Source organism: Cherax quadricarinatus, chromosome 13 (genome assembly GCF_038502225.1).
Source record: "Cherax quadricarinatus isolate ZL_2023a chromosome 13, ASM3850222v1, whole genome shotgun sequence".
NCBI lineage: Eukaryota > Metazoa > Arthropoda > Malacostraca > Decapoda > Parastacidae > Cherax > Cherax quadricarinatus.
In genome coordinates, this window is record NC_091304.1 from 27,365,154 (window position 1) to 27,390,590 (window position 25,437).

The window sequence follows — 25,437 nt, forward strand, 5'->3', positions numbered from 1 at the left end:
ACTAGGTGTCACAGCATAAATCAGAAAAAAAAAATAGTAAAAATCAGAACAAAACAAGTTAGCCAGTGAAAAGTAATTGTTCATCTGCATAATTTGGACTGATGGTGAGCTTTTGAATGAAAGTGCTGTAGCTTGAAAAACAAAAATATGTGACATTTTTCTGCAATTAAACATTATTATTATTATAATCAAGGGGGAAGCGCTAAACCCAGAGGATTATACAGCGCCTGGGGGGGGGGATGTGGAAGGCATTCAGGCTTAATTTGGGAAACTGGAGCACAGATCCAATTCCCTAAATCAAGAGCCCCTCACCAACATCAAGGAACCTTCCTTGAGGGGTGCAATTAAACAGATTATACATCAGGGCTCAGGAACTGTTTTCTGGGACAATTTTTAGGTAAGCTCATATAAAGTAATATTTTTTTAAAATGTTCTCAGTTATCCTGTATGCATAAAAGATGCTGATTTATAATTACAGGTATTCTAGATTTCAATGTCATTTAAAAATTTGCAGTGATTTCTCTTAACTCTTATATAAAAGTTAATACAACAGCATACCACATCATCTTTACTGCCATACAAGAACAATAAATTCTGCTGGTTTTATCAAATACTGTATGCCTGACTTTATACATACTCTTTCTCTTCAATTTAACGTTTTGTCACTCCATATAACCACTAAATACAGTACAAGTACAGTATAGTACATATTGTTTTTATATGAAAGAAGTCAATGACTGCTGCCAAAGACAAGCAAAATGATCATCTCAAAACAAAAAAAAAAAACAAAAAAAAAAAAAAACAATTCTGAATTTAAAATAATGAAACAAAAAATAAATGAGGCTAAAGAATTTTTTATTTGTGCCTGGTAATTTATAGCACACATTATGAAGAACCACCCTAGAGAAATTATTTACAAGTTTATTCGAACATCAATTACTTCACGGCTTTCATGATGCTACTAGACGTTTGTTAAAAAGATACATTTTCTTGATTTTCACAGTCACAGGGAAGAAAATCACATTAAGCCCATTTACACATGTCATACAATGTCTAACCTTTAAATCTACACCAGACTTGCCAGCAGCTTGTCTTAAGGCTATAGCACAGCCCTCAGGGTTGATGCCTCCAGCATTGCTCAGTACTCTAATGCCTGGAAAAACAGTTACAATAGTTCAACTACTATTAACGAAAGACATGGAACCAGTATCAGTGAATATCAAAATGGTATACAATACCGATAGGATGGTAGTTAAGACACATAGGCAACATTTAGGCAACTTTATTCCGAAACGTTTCGCCTATACAGTAGGCTTCTTCAGTCGAGTACAGAAAGTAGGCAGGAGCAGTAGACTGATTACATCGTCTTCACATCTCTACTGCTCCTGCCTACTTTTTGTACTCAACTGAAGAAGCCTACTGTGTAGGCAAAACGTTTCGGAATAGAGTTGCCTAAATGTTGCCTATGTCTTAACTACCAACCAGTATCAGTGTTACTTGTCATATGGTCAATTATACTGAAATGATTAGCAAACGAAGGAAAAGATATTTTTCATTTACTAAGATATATAATTATAACCTTCAGAAACCTGGACTGAGAAATGTATAAATTTGGATTTTCTAATGAAACTCAGTTCACATAATAGTTTGAGTGCTATAGTATTAATATTAATACGGAAAAGCCTGCAGAGGCCATTTACAGTGGAAGCTCAACTGCAGGTAATGTTTGTATTGTATCTGCTTCAATGGACTACAAAATTCAGTTATAAAACAAGCCCCAAATACTGCTAATTTACATCAAAACTTGAAAGATGCAGGTTACTGGACTCTTTTCTAGATTAAATATGATGTACTTGTTTGCTGCCCTTTGCATAAAAAAAGTGTTTAAGATATTCATACACTTATAACTAATTATATAGTATTATGCTTTATCTTGATCACAAAATCAAATAACACACACTCACCTCTTCTTTTTATTTCATTTAAATGTGGTCCTATGGCAAAGAGGACAAAATCTGGAGCATAGCCAAACTCCGGTTTCTTTGCATGAGCAGCAGTAAGTAGGGACATTGTGATCTCGGAGAGGTAGTCGAACATGAGGAAGTCAAGTTTTCCATTGTGGATGAGCTGTGGTGCTGAAACATGTTTATTTTTTAATCTACTACTTTGGCAGGAGATGACCTATTGGTCATCTCCTACCAAGGAGATGACCCATCACAAGAAAAGAAAAAAGCACTACCATTACTCTTATTCAACATCTATTTAGTTTTTTATTTATTTATTAATTTGAACATGGTACAGTGACGTACAAAGTTATTGCAGTGCAACATGCCAAAGCCCCTTGTATGCAGAGCATTATGAGCAGGCTTAAAATTAACTTAAGATTAGCTAAGCAATGATATATTCAGTGGTAAAAACATTATTGTAAACAGATAACAATTTAGCACAAATGAGTATTACAAAGACAGGTCATATGGTCATTTACTGTGTTGCTGAGCATTCAGTAGAATGTTAGGTAATGTAATTAAAAAATAAAGTTTGATTGGGTCACAGGTTAGACATTTATGAGATACAATTGTTCAGTATTTATTTAGCTGTGGGTGAGTAAGTGATTTTTGAGAAGAGACATGAATTTATAAACAGACAGTGTTTCTTTTATATTCACAGGTAATGAATTCCAGATTTTAGGGCCTTTTATGTGTATTGAGTTTTTGCATAGCGTGAGATGGACTTGAGGAACATCAAAGAGTGATCTGTGCCTTGTGTTATGGTCGTGTGTTCTGTTGAGGTTGGTAAGGAGACGTTTGAGGGGAGGGTTTATATCAGAATTAAGTGTTCTATGAATGTAGTAGGTGCAGTAATAAGTATGGATGTTTTGAATTGTGAGTAGGTTTAGAGTTTTGAATATTGGTGGAGTGTGCTGCCTGTAGTGGGAATTTGTTATCATTCTGACTGCAGCCTTTTGTTGGGTAATTAATGGTCTGAGCCCCATGCACAAATTCCATAGGTGAGATAGGGGTAAATAAGTGAGTGATATAGGGCCAGGAGGGCTGACTTTGGAACATAGTACCGTATCTTCGATAGTATGCCTACGATCTTGGAAATTTTTTTGGAAATTTGTTGTATATGTGTTTGAAATTTGAGTCTATTATCAAGGTGGATTCCTAAGAATTTTCCCTCTGTGAGTTTTGTGATAGGTGAACCGTTTATCGTTATGTTAAGAGGGACGTCTGTAGCTCTGTTACCAAACTGAATGAAATATTTTTTGTCAATGTTTAGAGTAAGTTTGTTAGTACTCATCCAGGTAGATATTTTCTGTAATTCAGTATTTACAGTATTGGCTAGCGTGACTGGGCTCGGGTGAGAGAAGACGTATGTAGTGTCATCTGCAAACAGTGTGGGCTTGAGTAGTTGCGATGCATTTGGTAGGTCATTTATGTATATGAGAAAGAGAAGAGGGCCTAGGGCACTTCCCTGTGGGACACCAACTGTAATTGGCTGTGCGGAAGAGTTTGCCCCATTTGTGTACACATATTGGCTTCTGTTGCTGAGGTAAGACTTTAGGTAGTTGAGGGAGTGCCCTCTTATACCGTAGTGCGACAATTTTATATGGAGCAAGTCATGGTCAACTGTATCAAAAGCTTTATGTAAGTCTATGAAGATCCCCAGTGGGACTTCTTTTTTCTCTATTACAGTGTATATGTGTTCTAGCATGTGTATAATAGCATCATTAGTAGTTTTATTAGGCCTGAACCCAAATTGACAGGGGTTGAGTATGTTGTGGGAGATGAGGTAGGAATAGATTCGCTTATGAATTAATTTTTCAAAGATTTTAGAGAGAGGGTGTAAGTTGGATATTGGCCTATAGTTATTCAAGCCTGTTTGGTCTCCTCCTTTATGGGGCAGGGTGACCCTTGCTATTTTGAGAACTGTAGGGAAGATAGAGGATTCTATGGATTTGTTAAAGAGTGTTGCAATGATTGGTGATAGCACTTTTGACGCTTTTTTGTATATAAAGGGTGGTAAGGTATTTAAATCTCCTGTCTTGTTTTTTAGCGTGTTGATAATAAGGGAGACTTCAGTAGGGTTAGTCGGAGCTAGGAACAGTGTGTTCGGGTAGTTGCCAGTGAGGTAGTCATTGGGTGGGGTATCTGAGCTTGGGATTTTATTGGCAAGGTTTTTTCCTATAGTGGAGAAGAAATTATGGAGTCTGTTTGATGTTTCAGTTGGTGGGAGTTGGGGTTCATCTGGTTTTGTTAATTCAATTTCGCCATTTCGTGATATCTTTTTTGTTCCTAGAATTGCTGATAGGGTTTTCCAGGTCTTTTTTATATCACCTCATAAGTTGGATAATCTGTTCTCATAATACAGTTTTTTAGCCCTTCTTATCAGGCTGGTTAGGATTGACGAGTAACGTTTTGTTTGGTCTCTGGTTATGTGACCCATTCTGTACCGTTTCTCGTATAGGTGCTTTGTATTTATGGATTTGAGGATGCTGGGTGCTAGCCAGGGACTGTTCAGTCTCTTAGCTGTCATCTGTTTAGTTTTTTGGGGGCAGTGCTTGTTATAAAGGTATTGGGTCTTTTTTAGAAAATTATTAATACATTCGTCAATATCTGTATGGATTTCTAGCTCAGTGTGCCAGTCAATGTTCGTCAATGCTGCTGTGAAGTTATTAATGGCTGCCTCATTGTGAAGTCTGAAAGTGACTTTAGTAGTGTCTTGGGGTAATTTGCCAAGGTTTGTGATGAGGAAGGTAGGGTAGTGATCTGTGGTATTATCTGTGATTATGCCTGATTTTAAAGGGGATATAGTGTTGGTCCAGATGTGGTCTAGTAGGGAAACACTAGTCTCTAACTCTTGTAGGTTTTGTTACTGTTGGTAGCAACATGCAGTTACTCATAGTGTTTGTGAATTCAGTAACGTGTGGGTCTTGGTCTTGCAGGAGATTTATAATGAAGTCACCTGAGAGCAGCAAGTGATCTTTGTTCATGCGTGCATCAGTTATCATACTTCCTAGGTTGTCACTAAAACGGCTAATGTTTGACTGTGGTACTCTGTAGATGTTTATCACTGTGAGAGGTTTTTGTAGGTATCTGGATTTGAATTTAGCTATTATATATTCCCCATGTTCATCCCTTGTGCAAGTATTAGTGGTACATTCTAGTTGGTCTGAGTAGTATATAGCTGTGCCACCCCCTTGTTGATCTGGCCTACAGTTGTGTATGGCTGTGTAACCAGGAATGGCATAGACATCTGTAGTATCAGGCTTTAGCCAGGTTTTGGTGAGAGTAATGATGGATATATGTACTAGAAGTGTGCAGACATCACAATTCAAATGACCTTCTTAACAGAAACGTCCCACACTGATCCTTCAGAATGTAGGCACTATATATCCCACCTCCAGAACTAAAACCCAGGTACCAATTTCCCTAAAATCCTTTCATAAATGTTAGTACCTTGTTCACACTCCAACAGCACATTAAACCCTAAAAACTCTCATCTTGTATCATTCCAATCAAATGTACCATATTTCATGGCTTATAAGACTTGTTTTAGTTTCAGTGGGTTGGCATTGGACGTAACCGAGAGAGCTACAGCCCACCCCACACCTCAAACTTATAGCTCTTGTCACTTACCTTCAGTTTATAGGACACAGGGTGGTTTTTGGGGACATTTTATAGAAAAAAAATGCATCTAATATGCCGCAAAATACGGTACTCACAAATACCTGCTGGATGCTCAAGTCTCTGCTACTTACTGTATATAAAACCTTCACTCCCTCCCTCCAACCCTTCTTGGAACTAGTACTCTCCTCTTCATCCTGGATCTATGTACATTATGGTGTCCAGTGGCCTGATAGGTAAAAACTCTCGTCTTACACACTGAGTGTCCATGGCTCGATTCCCTGCCGTATGGAAATGTTGCGGGTGTTTCCTTACACTTGCTGTCCCTGTTCACCTAGCAAGCAAGTACGTATGTGGGTGTTAATCGACTGGTATGGGTCGTATCCTGGGGGACAAGATTAAAAGACCCCAATGGATATAAGACAGTCAGTCCTCAATGATGCACTGACTTTCTTGGGTTTATCTTGGGTGGCTAACCCTCTTGAGGTTAAAAATCCAAACAATTTCTTATCTCTTATCTTACTGTACTTTCTTTGTCATTCTTCCTAATGATCAAATCACCTCAACAACCCCCCTCCTCTTCAAATTACATACACCTTTCGAAACCCTACACCATCTTCAAATTTCTGCAGTCTTATTTAATAACATTCACACCACACATTGCTCCCAGGCATGACATTTTCACTGCTTCCAACCTCTCTTCACTGCAATGTTTAAAGACCATACTTCACACCGATATAAAAGTGGTGGTGCTATTATATCCTGATACAGTTCACTTTTTGGCCTCAAACTTCATCCTTTCTACAGATGCCTCAATCACCACTTACCATACCTCTTTTACCTATCGTCTATTCTATGATTGATGTTGTATGTCATAGACCCAGCTGCCAACACGTCCACTCTCCCTCCCTTCCATATCACAGTCAATATTTCATTACCTAAACTGCTTGTTATTTTCACCACCTTGCTCTATGTACTATGTACTACCAGGTGAGTACAGCTAAATGAGTATGACCAGTAAGTACAACTAAATGAGTACTACCAGGTAAGTACAACTAAATCTGTTCTACCAGGTGAGTACAACTAAACAAGTACTACCAGGTAAGTACAACTAAACAAGTACTACCAGGTGAGTACAACTAAATGAGTACTACCAGGTGAGTACAACTAAACATGTACTACCAGGTGAGTACAACTAAACGAGTACTACCAGGTAAGTACAACTAATCGTGTACTACCAGGTGAGTACAACTAAACGTGTACTACCAGGTGAGTACAACTAAACGTGTACTACCAGGTGAGTACAACTAAACGTGTACTACCAGGTGAGTACAACTAAACGTGTACTACCAGGTGAGTACAACTAAACGTGTACTAACAGGTGAGTACAACTAAACGTGTACTACCAGGTGAGTACAACTAAACGTGTACTACCAGGTGAGTACAACTAAATGAGTACTACCAGGCAAGTACAACTAAACGTGTACTACCAGGTGAGTACAACTAAACGAGTACTACCAGGTAAGTACAACTAATCATGTACTACCAGTTGAGTACAACTAAACAAGTACTACCAGGTGAGTACAACTAAACAAGTACTACCAGGTGAGTACAACTAAACAAGTACTACCAGGTGAGTACAACTAAATGTGTACTACCAGGTGAGTACAACTAAACATGTACTACCAGGTGAGTACAACTAAATGAATACTACCAGGTAAGTACAACTAATCGTGTACTACCAGGTGAGTACAACTAAACGTGTACTACCAGGTGAGTACAACTAAACGTGTACTACCAGGTGAGTACAACTAAATGTGTACTACCAGGTGAGTACAACTAAATGAGTACTACCAGGTAAGTACAACTAATTATGCACTACCAGGTGAGTACAACTAAACATGTACTACCAGGTGAGTACAACTAAACAAGTACTACCAGGTGAGTACAACTAAATGTGTACTACCAGGTGAGTACAACTAAACGTGTACTACCAGGTGAGTACAACTAAACGTGTACTACCAGGTGAGTACAACTAAACGTGTACTACCAGGTGAGTACAACTAAACGTGTACTACCAGGTGAGTACAACTAAACGTGTACTACCAGGTGAGTACAACTAAATGAGTACTACCAGGTAAGTACAACTAATTATGCACTACTAGGTGAGTACAACTAAACAAGTACTACCAGGTAAGTACAACTAAATGTGTACTACCAGGTGAGTACAACTAAACGTGTACTACCAGGTGAGTACAACTAAATGAGTACTACCAGGTAAGTACAACTAATCGTGTACTACCAGGTAAGTACAACTAAAGTACTACCAGGTGAGTACAACTAAACGAGTACTACCAGGTAAGTACAACTAATCGTGTACTACCAGGTGAGTACAACTAAACAAGTACTACCAGGTGAGTACAACTAAACGAGTACTACCAGGTAAGTACAACTAATCGTGTACTACCAGGCGAGTACATCTAGGTAAATACCACTAGGTGAGTACTACCAGGAGAGTACATCTAGGTAAATACCACTAGCGAGTACTACCAGGAGAGTACATCTAGGTAAATACCACTAGCGAGTACTACCACCTATATGAAGCAGATAAAATCCTTTTCATAAATCATACATTATCATCATCTTTTTTTTTAGAATATAATCATGGGATATGCTGCATGTCAGGGACAATCAATGATTAATACTGACGATCCTGGCCAATCACAGAAAACGTAAACAGAGACGAATCTAATGCAAACAAAGGCGCGCCAGACCCATATCTACCGCTGACGGAGTAAGGTTAAGTTATTTGGTTACTTTAGGCCGGGTTTGCACAATACAAAACAATGTTCAATACCAAATAAACCTGACAATGAACATTTTTTAGGAAGGAATTACATGGGAAACTATCATAAGAGCAGAATCTCTTTAGTTATCAATGAGAAGTTTGATAATTTACCCGCTGTTGGTGTGTCGCCCCAAAACCCACTAGCACAGCCAATCCTCACAGTCTTGCGCTGTGTTCCTCCTGACAGGTGTCTTCCATGGCAACACGATACAGGCAATATATTGAATTTCCTTCGGGAAAATCGAAGGATATTTGTGGCCAGCAAACCCATTTTTCTGAAGGGCGCTCCACTTGTCCAAATCTTTGCCTACGGTATTAGTCTTCCTTTAAGTATATGCATTGGTCAGTATGCATCATTACGCAAGTTCTCTGCTTATAGTGTTACTTGTTTTATTTACGGTTAGAGAGAGACCGATTGATAATGGTGGATATTTTATTTATTTCCAGTATTAAATAAAGAGTAAAGCTGCTTAAGGAGAATCGAACAAGATTATCGCAAAACGTCAACATAAATCACATGTTTACATAAATTTCTATAGGCTTTATATCATATCAGTACGCATTCATTTATTTAGCAATTTTTTTTAATATTAAACGTAAGAAAAAGATTGCAAGACTTTACTAAGCGTTCATGCTTTTGTAGTTATGGTCAATATACTCTTTCTCGGCTGTATTGGCAGTAGCTGTCCATTATTAGGATATAAATGATAATCAGTTACAAAAATTATGGAAATATAAGAATAATAAGATCAAAAGCTTCAATATAATAATTGTCTGGAACTGGAAAATCAATAAAGACAGAATCCTTCTAAAGAGATGTAAATATTTACCAATGTGTTTAATCGGAGCTATTACAGCACCATTTGTCCAAAAGAGAGGCCCAACCTCGGTAATTTAAAGTCATCGTAGAGGGGAAATGGTTTATTATGGACTAGGATTTAGCAGGAATAGGTTGTTAGTTGAGTTAATATTATTGGAACATTGAGAGGAGAGTGTTGGTGCTACGTCATTCAGAGACCACCCTCACACAGTGCTACTACTGACTCACTAATGTCAGATGAGCAGACGACTCTTGTGATTCATAGTGAAGGGAAAATGAGGTGTGAATACGGCTGAAAGATCGCCGCTGTATTGTAGTATTGTGTGTTTGAAAATCTTGACCTCCAAGATGGATATGATGGATGGAGAGACTGTGTATAACTCTCACGACGACTCCCATATCGTTATGTCAGAGAAAGTACAGTCTCTAGCAGGTAGTATCTATCAGGAGTTTGAACGAATGATCGTGAAGTATGATGAAGATGTGGTCAAGGATTTAATGCCCCTAGTAGTCAACATCTTGGAATGTCTTGACCTTGCCTACACTGAGAACCAAGAACATGAGGTAAGAGAACACTGCTGCAAAGGAATCCTATTGTTCATACTTTGACATAATTTGTTTAATTTTATGAAATACGGAAGTTTGTACCATCCTGTGTGTAGCTTTTTCTTAGTGAAATGCAGAGTAGATTTTGTTTTCGTCGGGTCTGGGTCTGGTTATCAAAAATTAGTTTTTAGCAAATTTGCTTTTCTAACACTATGCAAATGAAGGTTTTCGGATGCACAGTATTTGCAGAATTACACTACAGAAAATATGGGTCCTAAATATGTGCAAAGTTGCTCAGAAAGTTGTTGATCTAGTTACAATATTGTCCAAGAATTTTGGGGAGAATACAGTACTGTTACTTTTTGGTGCTGTTACTTATATGCATAAGAATCATAATACTGAATTCAGCATGAATCACACAAGTATTAACGACCTTTGTAACGTTTTCACGAAAAATGCACATGAGGTGGTGCTAGACTGTCATTGCCTTGGTAACTGTATGTGTCTTGTATTTTCTGTCTTGGTAGAAAGAAAAAGTATTCTTGAACCAGAGTGCATATACCTCAAGAATTAGTCAAATCACACACACTTTTGCCATCACAGGGCTTAATTCCGCACTACTGCATCACACAGGAGGAACCAGACTACTACTCCCTCCTTTCACAGCTTTGATACTAGCAGCAGCCACTAAACCCACGGCATTGTGTCAGTGCTAGTCCATCCCCTCTGAAATCTTGTACATGGTTGAACCACTGATTCCATTATAATCCTGTGTATATTCACTTAATCTGAACTTATAGAGAAGTGAGTACAACAGAAGAGCTTTTCATGTACAGTACTCATCACTACCAGAACAGCAATCAGTCCTAAATTTTGCATCATTCTCCTGAACAGCAGCATAACTGAGAATTATACATGTTCTGAGCATGTAACATCAGAGTGGCTGTTCTGACCAAGACAACAATAGGAAGTTTCAGACAACAGCAGTGCTTGCATTTACATAATAACATGTGGAGGCTCTCAGAAGGTTTACATAGGTGAAACATCAAGAAATTTAAATACTGTACATGTATTGCCCAGCAGAAATGCACTTGCAATGTCAATAATGTGAACAACTCTTGCATGGTTCACCATAACTTATATAAAATAATCTGAGCTTCATAAAAGGTGTCGGAAGTCAGTCACTGACCACATTTAAATTATGTTTATTCTGGGTGCCACATCTACATGATGTTTATCCCGGGAGCTAGATCCTACTGTTGGTTATCCTGGGTACCAACTACTATTTTGATATTTAGCCTGGGTGCCACATCTTTATGATGTTTAACCAGGGTGCCACCTGCATGATGTTTTCTTAGGTGGCACATCCTTCAGATGTTTATCATGGGTGCCATAGCCTCATGATATTTTATCATAGATGCCAGAGCCTCATGATGCTTACCCCAGCGGGTGCCACATCCTTATGATATTTTTCCTGGGTACCATATACATTTGATGATTATCCTTAATACCACATCAGTGTGATTATTCAGGCGCCATATCTCCATAACATATATCATGAGTACCACATCTTTATGATGTTTTTCTTGGGTGCCACATCCTCATGATGTTTATTCTAGGTGTCAAATCCATGTAATGTTTACACTTGATATCACATCATCATGATGTTTACCCTGGGTGTCACATCCTCATGATGTTTATCTGGGGTATCATCCTCATGATGTTTATCTGGGATATCACATCCTTATGATGTTTATCCTGGGTATCACACCCTCATGATGTTTATCCTGGGTATCACACCCTCATGATGTTTATCCTGGGTATCATCCTCATGATGTTTATCCTGGGTATCACACCCTCATGATGTTTATCCTGGGTATCACACCCTCATGATGTTTATCCTGGGTATCACATCCTCATGATGTTTATCCTGGATACCACATCAGTGTGATATTGATTCTGGTTGCTGCACCGATGACTTATTTATCCTGCATGTCACATCCACTTGATGTTTATCTTTATGCAACATCCATATGATTATTATCCTGGGTGCCACATCCCTGCGATGATGCCTGTTGTGGGTGACATGTGCCTTTGATGTTTATCCTGAGTGCTACATGTGATTATTATCCTGGGTATCATCCACTTGAAGATTATCCTTGGGGTGTTTATTCCGGGAGCCACATTCTCGTGAAGTTTATCCTGAGTGCCGAATCTTGTTTATCTGGGTGCCTCGGAATCAAATCGTGGACAGAGCGAGACGTATGGGCAAGTCTCTCTAAACTCGCCAACCTCTATACTTGACTGCTGGTTCAGCAATCATGTTGCGACTGCAGGACTACATAACCATCGCAACCTTGCTGATCGTGCATTTTTGCAAGACTTGATCCGATTTCTTCTTGAAAATATTACCTTTTTTTTCGGCAGTATTTCTTACATGCGCTGGAAGTATTTCTGTTGTCGACAGTAAAGGTATCTAGGTGGTGCGCATATATTATCCATGAACTTTATGGTATTGTTTACTATTTAAAAAATACGGTAATGCCGGAAGAAGGTTGAAAGGTCTTGGACCACAGATGTGGACACCGTTTTCTAATTGGGCTTATGAGCATTCTTGCTTTTCACTAGCTTTATCTTCTGTGCACTTCCCCACATATCTTGCCATGGACTCCATGTAGATAGTAATTAGCGCATTGCTCACAAAGCAGAAAAAAATATATACCTGGGTGTTAGTGGACTGGTGTGGGTAGCTCCTTGGGAATGGTCAAACGCTTAGATTGGGAAACCTTGGTTAAGCCCAGAGGGCTTGTCCCTGACTCGTGTAAATCCATTCTAGCACTTCCTCAAAGCAACTGTTCGCTTTCCAACGCGTTTATTTGAGCTAGTTTCTGAACAGCGTAAGGAATATACAAAATTATATATATTATTTTAGGTTAGATGAATTTAATATAACCTATATTATCCAAAAGTAGTTACGTATATTTAACCTACATTAAACAAATTACATAAACGGTAGGGTAATGTGTGGCAGTAGAATATACGTTGGAAATACGCTCATGTATTGTGAGAAGACAAGATAGTCATTTTCTGACATTCATAGCTAACACATCCATGTAGCTGAACGTGTTAGCCAGCCATGAATGATTGAAAAATTTCTTGCATAAGCTTTGTTTTCATCTCAGAGCTTGTTAAATTTATCATGTGCTCTTCATTAGTTACTCTTGTACCAAGCATATTGGTAATTTTACTAATGTTTATACATTTTTTGGTTAGGTGGGAATAGCCATCTTCGATTTTATCCTTCTAATTTAGGTAAATGAATTTGTTTGTAGATGAATGGTTCAGAGAACCGACATGTGTCTAATTTATCAGGTAAATGAATACACGTTCAACTACGTATAAGGGCAGTTAGTGCGCTACGTTTTCGCTTATTGGAAACTTTGACAGGCCAATAATATTAACAATACAATGTGTGGACACGGGTTGTATAACGGTAATCCGGAAAGCGGGGCATTCTTGAATCCCGGTGTAAACTCATTTTTAAATGATGGTGGAGATGGAGAAATAAATATCTTGAAGATTCGCGTATCATCTTTGCTGCTGCAACACATTTCCCCAGTTCTACCATTATTTGAAATGATCGTTATGCTACTGTTATTACTCTACTGCTACCAGTGAAATGTGTGTACACAGCATACTGAAGTGTGTATGTATGCAGAGAGTTTAATCCTTATATTATGGGTGAAAATATCATCTTAGGATATTGTACAGATGAATTTACGCCTCGATGGCCTACATGTATATTCATTACACAAAGTAGTTTTTGTAATCCGTAATTAAGGCAAAGTTGGCATCTTGTCGCAGCCATGAATGATACCATGTAATTTAGTTATATATATATATATATATATATATATATATATATATATATATATATATATATATATATATATATATATATATATATATATATATATATATATATATAGTGTGTGTGTGTGTCATGCCGAATAGGCAGAATTTGTGATCTTGGCTTAAATAGCAACGCTCATCTTGCAATATAGGACAAGCGAAAATTTGTGTATGCAATAATTTCGCCAAAATCATTCTGAACCTAACGAAAAAAATATATTTCACTGTGTTTGTTTAGTATTAAATTACTGTAAATGCATCTAAAATATTTTCAGTTGGGTTAGGTTGAAATAAATTGCTCTTGTTATAATAAGGTTTGGTAAGTTTTCTAAGATTCTTTTGGTGCAAAATTAAAAAATTTTACATTAACATTAATGAAAAAAATATATCTTTAAACGTATAACAGAAAATTTTTGAAAGGACTTAATTTTAAATGAGTTCTTGCTAATTGACCAGTTTTACATATTCGGCACATTATATATATATATATATATATATATATATATATATATATATATATATATATATATATATATATATATATATATATATATATATATATATATATATATATATATATATATATTTAGTTGGTTTAGGCTAAAATAAATTGTTTTTGTTATAATAAGGTTAGGTAAGTTTTCTAAGATTCTTTTGGAGCAAAATTAAAATTTTTTACATTAACACTAATGAAGAAAATATATCTTTAAACGTATAAGAGAAAATTTTATAAAGGACTTAATTTTAAATGAGTTTTTGCTAAATGACCAGTTTTACATATTCGGCACAACATATATATATATATATATATATATATATATATATATATATATATATATATATATATATATATATATATATATATATATATATATATATATATATATATGCAGCCACGCCTCTTATAGAAACATGTTCGAATTTAGATATTTTATTTAAAGTACAGATTCAAAATTTTAAAGATAATGTGAAAACTGAGGAGGCCGTGTGATATATGATACTGGATCAAGTCTTTGTGAATAGTGGTTTTCTATCATACTTTATTCAGTAATTTTGGGTATATCTTTTTTTCCCTCTGTAACAAGCAGTTGAAGCCGGTTTACTCTCAAGATTGGATCGGCACGGTTGATTATGATCAATTTGCGAGCCAGTAGTGTGATCGATTGCTTTATTGATATACGTATCTATAATATTAACGAGAAACTATTAAAATGTTGATGCTAATAGAGAAAAGTAAATAGGTTATAAATGGCTTGGTGATGCTGATAATATATGGATAATGACAACTGTGTACAGTTCGGGACATTTATTAAAGATAAACGTGGCAGCGTCGCTGGTAAACTTTGAATAATGTGATAAAGATTCTCACAAGACATAGGTGGTTATATAATGCAAACTTGAGATGTCACACCGTCGTGAGCATAAGAAATTGCGCGAGCAAGTCGTCAGGTACATGTGTGGGAATGCCACTTGGCTGACCTGGGTTCGAGCCCACACAATACTAGTTATAGAATTGTTATCTAACATTTATTGTTCTCTGGTGCAGGTGGAGGTGGAGTTACTGCGAGAGGATAACGAGCAGCTGGTTACGCAGTATGAACGGGAGAAACAGCTCAGGAAAGTTTCGGAGCAGGTAAATGCACTTTTATTAATTACCCCTCAACTACCCCCACAATATACATTATTTGAGCTACAGTTACCTTGAAACATTTTTTTCTTTGTCTACGGCCTAGGACATGAGTGTAATCTCAGTATTGGCATGGGCTCTTCTGTGACCTCATTTACGGGTAAATTTATTGTCTTCTGGTGAGAGCTTATCTAGTGAGAACGATAGTGCTATTCTCGATTAGATAACTCATCTCCATGTTAATTCGTAGGAATAAAATTTCTCGGTAGTCTCACCGCATTGCCAACTTCAAACTACAAATTTCAAATATAGCCAGTGTAACAATATGAACAAAAATGATTTTCCGATGGACGTTAAAGAATTCCAGCCCAGAACTTATAAGCCATCCACCAGACTGTGATAGGTCCAAGTGTTGCCACAGATCACGTTTTGCCAATCTCCATGTCAACTCTGGTACCAGGTAATGCTGGTTCTTGTTCCCCAACATTTCTGTAATTATTATTTAATAACGATGTATAATATATACACCATTGCTCCTTAATTCCATTACTGAACTTGTCTGTCACATTACTTAAGGCATCTTTGGTGATCTTTTGTGTACATTAGATGCAGATACAGTATTATGCTATGTTCTGGTATTCAGTAAGTTGTGTTGCTAGTTAAATACATGGTATATCTGTGTCAGCCATCACAGAAAGTGCTGGGAGATGGTATTTTGCCTCTTGCCTAACTGATGTAGATTAGTGGAACTAAGTGACAAGTTAAGTTATTGAAGCAAATGCTGAGAGTGGGTTGCACATGAGAATAAGTGGAAATGGTTGGGTGCTCCCTTTCTTCCTATGATTATAAAGTTGGCAAGACGTTGTGTTGGGGCGCGTGACAGACCAGAGTGAGGCTTCCATGGTGATTACCTTGTAGTTTTTGGTACGTTAGTTCTGCCACGAGCCCAGGAAGCGGTTTACAAAGTCATTGTATTATTTCCCACGTATGAAAGTAAAAGCCAGAGTACTCTTACATGTTCAGATGTTCTGAGTTTGTGTGACGAGTGATGTTCTGTATATTGTGAGTGATACATCTTACACGGGTTCATGTGGGTTCTTCATGCCGTTTAGTGATGTATCTATGGTCACGCGTCGTGAAAAAATGGTATGAAATTATACCAGGCTGGAGAAGAGACGTCTTAATGACAGGAAAGTGGTCTCTAGAGGAAAGGACTGAAACAGTATGGGGTCGCCACATTGCCTCCGCAGACTGCTACCATGGCTCTTCACACTCCATCCCAATGACACGCACAAACGCACAAGGCCTATGGGGGATATGATAATGACGTACTAAATATCGAGAGGATTATTTGACAGGGTGAACAGGGACAGACTGTGTCAGAGATGGGAAATATGAGCAAGAGGACACAGATGTAAGTTGAGAACCCAGACAAGTCAAAGGGATGTTATAATAATTCTTCAGCTTTAGAGTTGGAGAGCGAAGTGGTAGAGGCGGGATCCATACACAGATTTAAGAAGAGGTACGATAAGGCTCTTGAATCCATGAGTGGTCCTAGGAGCGACCAACAGAGATGCAGGGCCAGGAGCTGTGATTACTACTGCAACCATATATAGGTGAGTACACACAGAATGGACGGGTATTTGAACCGTGGTCCATGCGAGTAGCAGGTCTAACGCAGTAGCCCTTCAGCAAGGAGGGTTCTAATATGATTTTAAAACCAGCCTTTCCATGACATGATGAGGGTGCTGGTGGCTTGCTTGATAGCGTCCTCAGCTCTCACTCCCAGTTTTCGTGTCACATCTGTTTAGGAATGGGGAGATACCGCAAATTTTGCCAATTCCATCAAAATTAGCCAATACCTACCAGTACCAATGCTCTGGCCCAACCTCTCGAAGCCAAAAAGCCTATAAACTAACTCGTAATGAAGGATTGTCAACAAATCAACGTTCACATAAATAATCACATACGTTTACATATGTACATGCATACATATGTTCATACATATGTACATACATTCATTTGTACTTTTTTTCCAACAAGTTGGCCGTCTCCCACCGAGGCAGGGTGACCCAAAAAGAAAGAAAAAATCCCAAAAAAGAAAATACTTTCGTCATCATTCAACACTTTCACCTCACTCATACATAATCACTGTTTTTGCAGAAGTTCCCAGAACACAACAGTTTAGAAGCATATACGTATAAAGATACACAACATATCCCTCCAGACTGCCAATATCCCAAACCTCTCCTTTAAAGTGCAGACATTGTACTTCCCATTTCCAGGACTCAAGTCCGGCTGTATAAAAATAACCGGTTTTCCTGAATCCCTTCACTAAATATTACCCTGCTCACACTCCAACAGCTCGTCAGGTTCCAAATACCATTCGTCTCCATTCACTCCTATCTAACACTCTCACGCATGCTTGCTGGAAGTCATAATTACATACATTCATAATATACAGCTTTTACAAAACTTGAATGACTAAAGTGGGTGAAGATGAGCGAGATTAACAATGTAGTATAGACTGGAGTACCTGGAGTTTACCTGGAGAGAGTTCCGGGGGTCAACGCCCCCGCGGCCCGGTCTGTGACCAGGCCTCCTGGTGGATCAGAGCCTGATCAACCAGGCTGTTACTGCTGGCTGCACGCAAACCAACATACGAGCCACAGCCCGGCTGGTCAGGAACCGACTTTAGGTGCTTGTCCAGTGCCAGCTTGAAGACTGCCAGGGGTCTATTGGTAATCCCCCTTATGTATGCTGGGAGGCAGTTGAACAGTCTCGGGCTCCTGACACTTATTGTATGGTCTCTTAACGTGCTAGTGACACCCCTGCTTTTCATTGGGGGGATGGTGCATCGTCTGCCAAGTCTTTTGCTTTCGTAGTGAGTGATTTTCGTGTGCAAGTTCGGTACTAGTCCGTCTAGGATTTTCCAGGTGTATATAATCATGTATCTCTCCCTCCTGCGTTCCAGGGAATACAGGTTCAGGAACCTCAAGCGCTCCCAGTAATTGAGGTGTTTTATCTCCGTTATGCGCGCCGTGAAGGTTCTCTGTACATTTTCTAGGTCCGCAATTTCACCTGCCTTGAAAGGTGCTGTCAGTGTGCAGCACTATTCCAGCCTAGATAGAACAAGTGACCTGAACAGTGTCATCATGGGCTTGGCATCCCTAGTTTTGAAGGTTCTCATTATCCATCCTGTCATTTTTCTAGCAGATGCGATTGATACAATGTTATGGTCCTTGAAGGTGAGATCCTCCGACATGATCACTCCCAGGTCTTTGACGTTGGCGTTTCGCTCTATTTTGTGGTCAGAATTTGTTTTGTACTCTGACGAAGATTTAATTTCCTCATGTTTACCATATCTGAGTAATTGAAATTTCTCATCGTTGAACTTCATATTGTTTTTCTGCAGCCCACTGCAATGGAAGACACTGTCACTCACTGTGTTGGTATGATGAATCTGTTAAATATACTGTAGTGTAGATTGTGTTGGTATGTACGGGGGGAAGGGGGGGGATTATGATGGTGATGAGGCTATTAACATGTGTTAAACATAGTGCGGAATATGTTGGTATGCACCAGTGTGTGTGGGGGGGGGGAAGGGATTGTCGTGACGACACCTGTGTTGAGCGGTGACGTTACAATGGCACGATGCCAAGCCTCTTGTCCACACCACCTGCAACTTAACACGGTCATACTAGGGACAAGGGTACGACGAAGTTTGGAGAGATGCGGAGTTAAGATTGCGTTGTTTCATTCATACATAGTTAACATGCGCGGGGTCAAATGTTTTGTGTCGGGGGTTGGGAGGGGGTGACTGGCAATTTTTATAACGTTTCCTGACTCTTCGTTCTATGAAACCCCCTGTTAAATTTTTCAGCTTTTTTCCAGCTTCGGTGACTAGTATTGTCAATTGCTCATCATTTTTACGGTCCTCATACAAACTTCTTTCCATAGTCCCCCTTGGCTTTTAACTGCTCCAGCTGGTAAGCTGTTTTACTCTACTGGTAGAGCGGTGATTGTCAAGTCTTGGCACAATTGGTGGGTGTGACGGCCCTCTGCTGAGAGACCAGGAGCTATTTTTTGTATTTAGCAAAAGTGAATACATCTGCAGCGTACTATTCATTTCACTACTATCCTGTTATATATATATATATATATATATATATATATATATATATTATATATATATATATATATATATATATATATATATATATATATATATATATATATATATATATATATATATATATATATATATATATATATATATATATATATATATATATATATATATATATGACAGTTGTATTTTGAGTAAAATAGCTAGCTATATTTTCCCTGTCATACTCCACCACACAGGATGGATTTCATAAAAGGTAATAAAATATATCATCCTAAGCTGAGAGACTTCGAGAAGGTAGGCACTGTGAATATCATCAAACATTCATAAGAACATAAGAAAGGAGGACCACTGCAGCAGGCCTGTTGGCCCATACTAGGCAGGTCCTTTAAAATTCATCCCACTAACAAAACATTTGCCCAACCCAATTTTCAATGCTACCCAAGAAATAAGTTCTGATGTGCAAGTCCCACTCAAATCCAACCCCTCTCACTCATGTATTTATCCAACCTAAATTTGAAACTACCCAAAGTCCTAGCCTCAATAACCCAACTAGGTAGACTGTTCCACTCATCAACTACCCTATTTCCAAACCAATACTTTCCTATGTCCTTTCTAAATCTAAACTGTTGAAGAAAGTGGCTGCCCATGGCATTGGGGGAAAAATGCTGTCATGGATCGAGTCATGGCTCACTAATAGGAAGCAGAGAGTGTGCATAAATGGGGTTTAATCTGAGTGAGGATCTGTAACAAGTGGCGTTCCGCAGGGATCAGTTTTAGGCCCATCTATTCAAGATTGATGGACTGACCACATCGACTAAAGGCTAAGGGACTGATTACCTCATTCTCCTCCTGTTCTTCAAGATTCTCCTTTGTATGGACTGATGAAGCCACTGTGTGGCGAAACGTTTCCTCAATAAAGATACCCAAGAGTTGCACATGTGTCATGTGTCTAATTTATCAACTTGTCGGTTCTCTGAACCATTGATCTACAATATATATATAAACGACCTTGACGAGGGAATTACTAGTGACATAAGCAAATTTGCTGATGACACGAAGATAGATAGGATAGATTGAGACACTTATGCAGCATATGGGAATCTTTATTCAGGAAACGTTTCGCCACACAGTGGCTTCATCAGTCCAATACAAAGAGGAAGGCGTAAGGAGAGGAGGAGAATGAGGTAATCAGTCCCTCAACCTGGAGTCGATGTGTTCAGTCCATCAATCTTGTAGAATGTACAGCATAGGGCCGTAGACGTGGCTTATATACTGTAGTGAGGTGACGTGAAGCAGATGGAGGCGGGGTCATAGTGGTACCATCCACTAGTCGAAGTAGGTCTTCGTCCAAAGGTTGAACAAGTGTTGAAGAATTCTTTGTAACAAGACCCCATGATGCTGCCGTGTCTGACAGTTGTGATGAATGGTTTGAAAAACCGACAAGTTGAAGATTGAGACACTTATGCAGCATATGGGAATCTTTATTATGCTGCATAAGTGTCTCAATCTTCAACTTGTCGGTTTTTCAAACCATTCATCACAACTGTCAGACACGGCAGCATCATGGGGTCTTGTTACAAAGAATTCTTCAACACTTGTTCAACCTTTGGACGAAGACCTACATCGACTAGTGGATGGTACCACTATGACCCCGCCTCCATCTGCTTCACGTCACCTCACTACAGTATATAAGCCACGTCTACGGCCCTATGCTGTACATTCTACAAGATTGATGGACTGAACACATCGACTCCAGGTTGAGGGACTGATTACCTCATTCTCCTCCTCTCCTTACGCCTTCCTCTTTGTATTGGACTGGTGAAGCCACTGTGTGGCGAAACGTTTCCTGAATAAAGATTCCCATATGCTGCATAAGTGTCTAAATCTTCAACTTGTCGGTTTTTCAAACCATTCATCACACACATAGATAGGATGACTCAAGAAATCGTAATGACACGATTGCAAATAAACCATACCCCCGGCCGGGATTGAACCCGCGGTCATAGAGTTTTGAGACTCTATGACCGCGGGTTCAATCCCGGCCGGGGGTATGGTTTATTTGCAATCGTGTCATTACGATTTCTTGAGTCATGTTGACGGCAGTGAAGGGACTTGAGCTAGAGTTCGTCACGGCCACGCTAGCTGGAGATTCGTCTGTAAAAACTTGCATTTGTGGTCACAGAGGTGCCTGTGCTAACTTTCCTATGGTGTAGAAATATACCTAGTTGGATGAATCTTATTGTGGCTAGCTGGTCTAGTGGCTAACGCGACGGGCTGGAGTTTTGAGACTCTATGACCGCGGGTTCAATCCCGGCCGGGGGTATGGTTTACATAGATAGGATAATTGATTCAGACGTTGATGTTTCACAACTTCAGGAGGATTTAGACAAACTCAATTCGTGGTCAGAAAAGTGGCAGATGCAATTCAATGTAGATAAATGTAAAGTTCTAAAGCTCGGAAATGTTTATAACCCTAGCACCTACCAGCTTAATAATGTTGAACTTAGCAGTATAGAATGCGAAAAGGACTTGGGGGTTATGGTAAGCAGCAACCTTAAACCGAGACAGCAATGCCTAAGCGTACGTAATAAGGCAAATAAATTATTGGGATTTATATCAAGAAGTGTAAGCAACAGAAGTCCAGAGGTTATACTGCAGCTTTATACAACACTAGTAAGGCCTGGAAATATAAACACATATGCAGTATAATGTGATCCTTTATTGACTACGTTTCGCCCACACAGTGGGCTTTTTCAAGTCACAAACAGAACTGTTTGTGACTTGAAAAAGCCCACTGTGTGGGCGGAACGTAGTCAATAAAGGAACATAAGAACATAAGAATGTAGGAACACTGCAGAAGGCCTACTGGCCCATACGAGGCAGGTCCTTATCAAAACGACATCTACCTAAAGCTACTCAAGAAACAACTCCCGCACCCCCCAACACCAATCAAACCCAGCCCCTCCCGCTCATATATTTGTCCAGTCTCTTCTTAAAGCTACCCAAGGTCCTAGCCTCTATCACCCCACTGGGAAGACTGTTCCACGCATCTACAACTCTGTTAGAAAACCAGTACTTACCTATGTCCTTTCTAAATCTAAATTTATCCAACTTAAATCCATTATTCCTGGTTCTTACCTGGTTCGACACCCTCAGTACTTTATTAATGTCTCCCTTGTTTATGCCCGTCATCCACTTATACACTTCAATGATATCTCCCCTCATTCTACGCCTCTCCAGAGAGTGGAGATTTAAGGCTTTAAGTCTATCTTCATACGGGAGGTTCCTTACACAGTAAATCATTTTAGTCATTCTTCTCTGTATGTTCTCTAATGAGTCTATGTCCATCCTGTAGTAAGGGGACCAAAACTGAGCAGCATAATCTAAATGAGGCCTCACTAGTGATGTATAGAGCTGTAAAATAACTTTTGGACTTCTGTTACTTATACTTCTTGAGATAAATCCAAGTAATCTGTTGGCCTTGTTGCGCACACTGAGGCACTGCTGTCTTGGCTTTAGATTTCTGCTTACCATGACTCCCAAGTCTTTTTCACATTCTGTATGACCAAGCTCTACTTCACCTAGATTATAGCTTCGAGGGTTATTTTCATTACCAAGGGCAAGTACCTTACACTTATCCACATTAAACTTCATCTGCCATTTCTCAGACCAAGACATTAATTTGTTCAAATCGTCCTGGAGTTCATTGATATCCTCCTCAGAGTGAATTATACGGCCTATCTTTGTATCATCAGCAAACTTACTCATGTCACTAGTAATCCCTTCATCAAGGTCATTAATGTAAATTATGAACAAGAGAGGGCCTAAAACTGATCCTTGTGGAACGCCACTAGTGACTAATCCCCATTCAGATTTCACTCCATTAATGGTAACTCTCTGCTTTCTATTGGTAAGCCATGCCTCAATCCATGCTAGAACTTTACCTCCTATACCATGAGCTGCCACTTTTCTTAAGAGTCTCTTGTGAGGTACTCTGTCGAAGGCTTTACTAAAATCCAAATAAACAATATCATATTCCTTATCACTGTCAACTGCCTCAAATGTTCTATTGAAGAACGTCAGTAAGTTTGTCAGGCAGGAACGACCTCTCGTGAATCCATGCTGAGATTCATTTATCAAGTTATGCTCTTCAAGGTGACTTCTGATAATGTCAGCTATAATTGATTCTAATAACTTGCCCACTATAGATGTCAGGCTTATTGGACGGTAATTTGAAGGAGTGGACTTATCCCCTGATTTGAATATAGGAACCACATTAGCCATCTTCCACATCTCTGGCACAACACTGGTAAGGATGGACGCATTGAATACACTCGTTAATGGCTGACTAAGCTCCATCTTGCATTCCTTAAGTACCCTTGAAAACAACTCATCGGGTCCCGGGGACTTATTTTGTTTCAGTTTGTCTATCTGTTTAATAACCATGTCCCTCGTGACAGTAATATTAGTTAACTTAAATTCATCAGGAACTAAATAATTGTTAATTACTGGAATCTCATTTACATCTTCCTGTGTAAAAACTGACAAAAAATAGTCATTAAATAAGGAACACATTTCCAGTTCATTATCCGTCAGCTGTCCATTCCCAGATTTCAGAGGTCCTACTTTTTCCTTCACCTTCGTCCTATACACTTGAAAGAACCCCTTTGGATTAGTCTTTGATTCATTAGCAACTCTAATTTCATAGTCACGTTTAGCCTTTCTAATCGCCTTTTTTACTTCTCTTTTAAGCTGAACATATTGGTCAGTAAGGTTAACCTCTCCTCTTCTGATGCGCCTATAAATTCCCCTTTTCTCCCCTAATAGATGCTTTAGCCTCCTGTTAACCCATTTGGGATCGTTATTATTAGACCTAATTTCTCTCTGGGGAATGTATATACTCTGGGCACTGTGTACATTATTAAGAAAACAATCATAAAAGCAGATCCCTTCATATTCATAAGTATGATTATCGTCAATAAAATCATTAGCTAGATAACCCCAATCAAGATTAGACAGATGTTCCCTAAGTCCATTATAATCGGCAGAACGAAAATCGGGGATTTTTACTGTATTATCATTATTCTTGCATTCCCAATTAATGCTAAAGGTGATGGATTTGTGATCACTTGCGCCAAGCTCTTCAGTGATCTCCAGATTATTCACGAGTGTTTCCTTATTTGACAAGACTAGGTCTAGCAAATTATTACCCCTGGTAGGTTCAGTTACACTCTGTTTCAGAAAACAGTCCTGAACTGTTTCCATGAAGTCACTGGACTCTAGATTACCTGTCAAAGAATTCCAGTCAATTTGGCTAAAGTTAAAGTCCCCTACTATGACTACGTTACTGTGTCCAGAAGCCCTAACAATTTCGTCCCAAATAAGTCTCCCTCTATCGTGATCCAAGCCTGGAGGTCGGTATATTACACCTAGAATTAGTTTTTCTTGACCCTCCACGAACTCTACCCAAACAGACTCTGTTACTGCTCCATCTATTTTTATACCTTTTTTTATGCAACAATTAATATTTTCTCGAACATACAATGCAACTCCTCCCCCCTTCCCATTACATCTATCCACATTGAATAACTTAAATCCCTGAATATCACACTCAGCAGTCATATCCCGACTCTTTAAATCATACCACGTTTCAGTTAATGCAATGATATCAAAGTTCCCAGCACATGCTACCAAACGTAGTTCATTAATTTTATTTCTTGCACTTCGACTGTTAGCATAAAATACCATCATATGTTTTTTCTTCTGCACATTTTTCCTATTCATCTTTGTTTTTACACAATTTCTGAAATTATCATTACCCAGAGTTACTCCATGACAGTTACTATTAAGATTCTTAATATCAGAGCATAAGTCAATATATCCATATTCATTATTAATCATTTCAAAACCCATACCTCTAACTAA

At 38.7% G+C, this 25,437-nt stretch overlaps 2 protein-coding genes across 25 annotated transcripts in view; one reads left to right on the forward strand and one right to left on the reverse strand.

Moving 5' to 3' along the window:
- Positions 1-8,783, reverse strand: part of LOC128688715 (uncharacterized) — a 95,069-nt gene extending 86,286 nt beyond the window's left edge. The window contains exons 1-3 of the mRNA XM_053776707.2: positions 8,587-8,783; positions 1,965-2,135; positions 1,059-1,153 (exon numbers count right to left, since the gene is read on the reverse strand). Of these exons, the coding sequence (XP_053632682.1) occupies positions 1,059-1,153; positions 1,965-2,135; positions 8,587-8,746 (426 nt within the window). The 5' untranslated portion in view covers positions 8,747-8,783. The remainder of the gene's footprint in view (positions 1-1,058; positions 1,154-1,964; positions 2,136-8,586) is intronic.
- Positions 8,784-9,464: 681 nt separating this feature from the next.
- syd (JNK-interacting protein syd) overlaps positions 9,465-25,437 on the forward strand; it is a 517,229-nt gene continuing 501,256 nt past the window's right edge. For all 24 annotated transcript variants that reach the window (XM_070084613.1, XM_070084636.1, XM_070084625.1 and 21 more), the window contains exons 1-2: positions 9,465-9,859; positions 15,300-15,386. In XM_070084613.1, the coding sequence (XP_069940714.1) occupies positions 9,644-9,859; positions 15,300-15,386 (303 nt within the window). In that variant the 5' untranslated portion in view covers positions 9,465-9,643. The remainder of the gene's footprint in view (positions 9,860-15,299; positions 15,387-25,437) is intronic.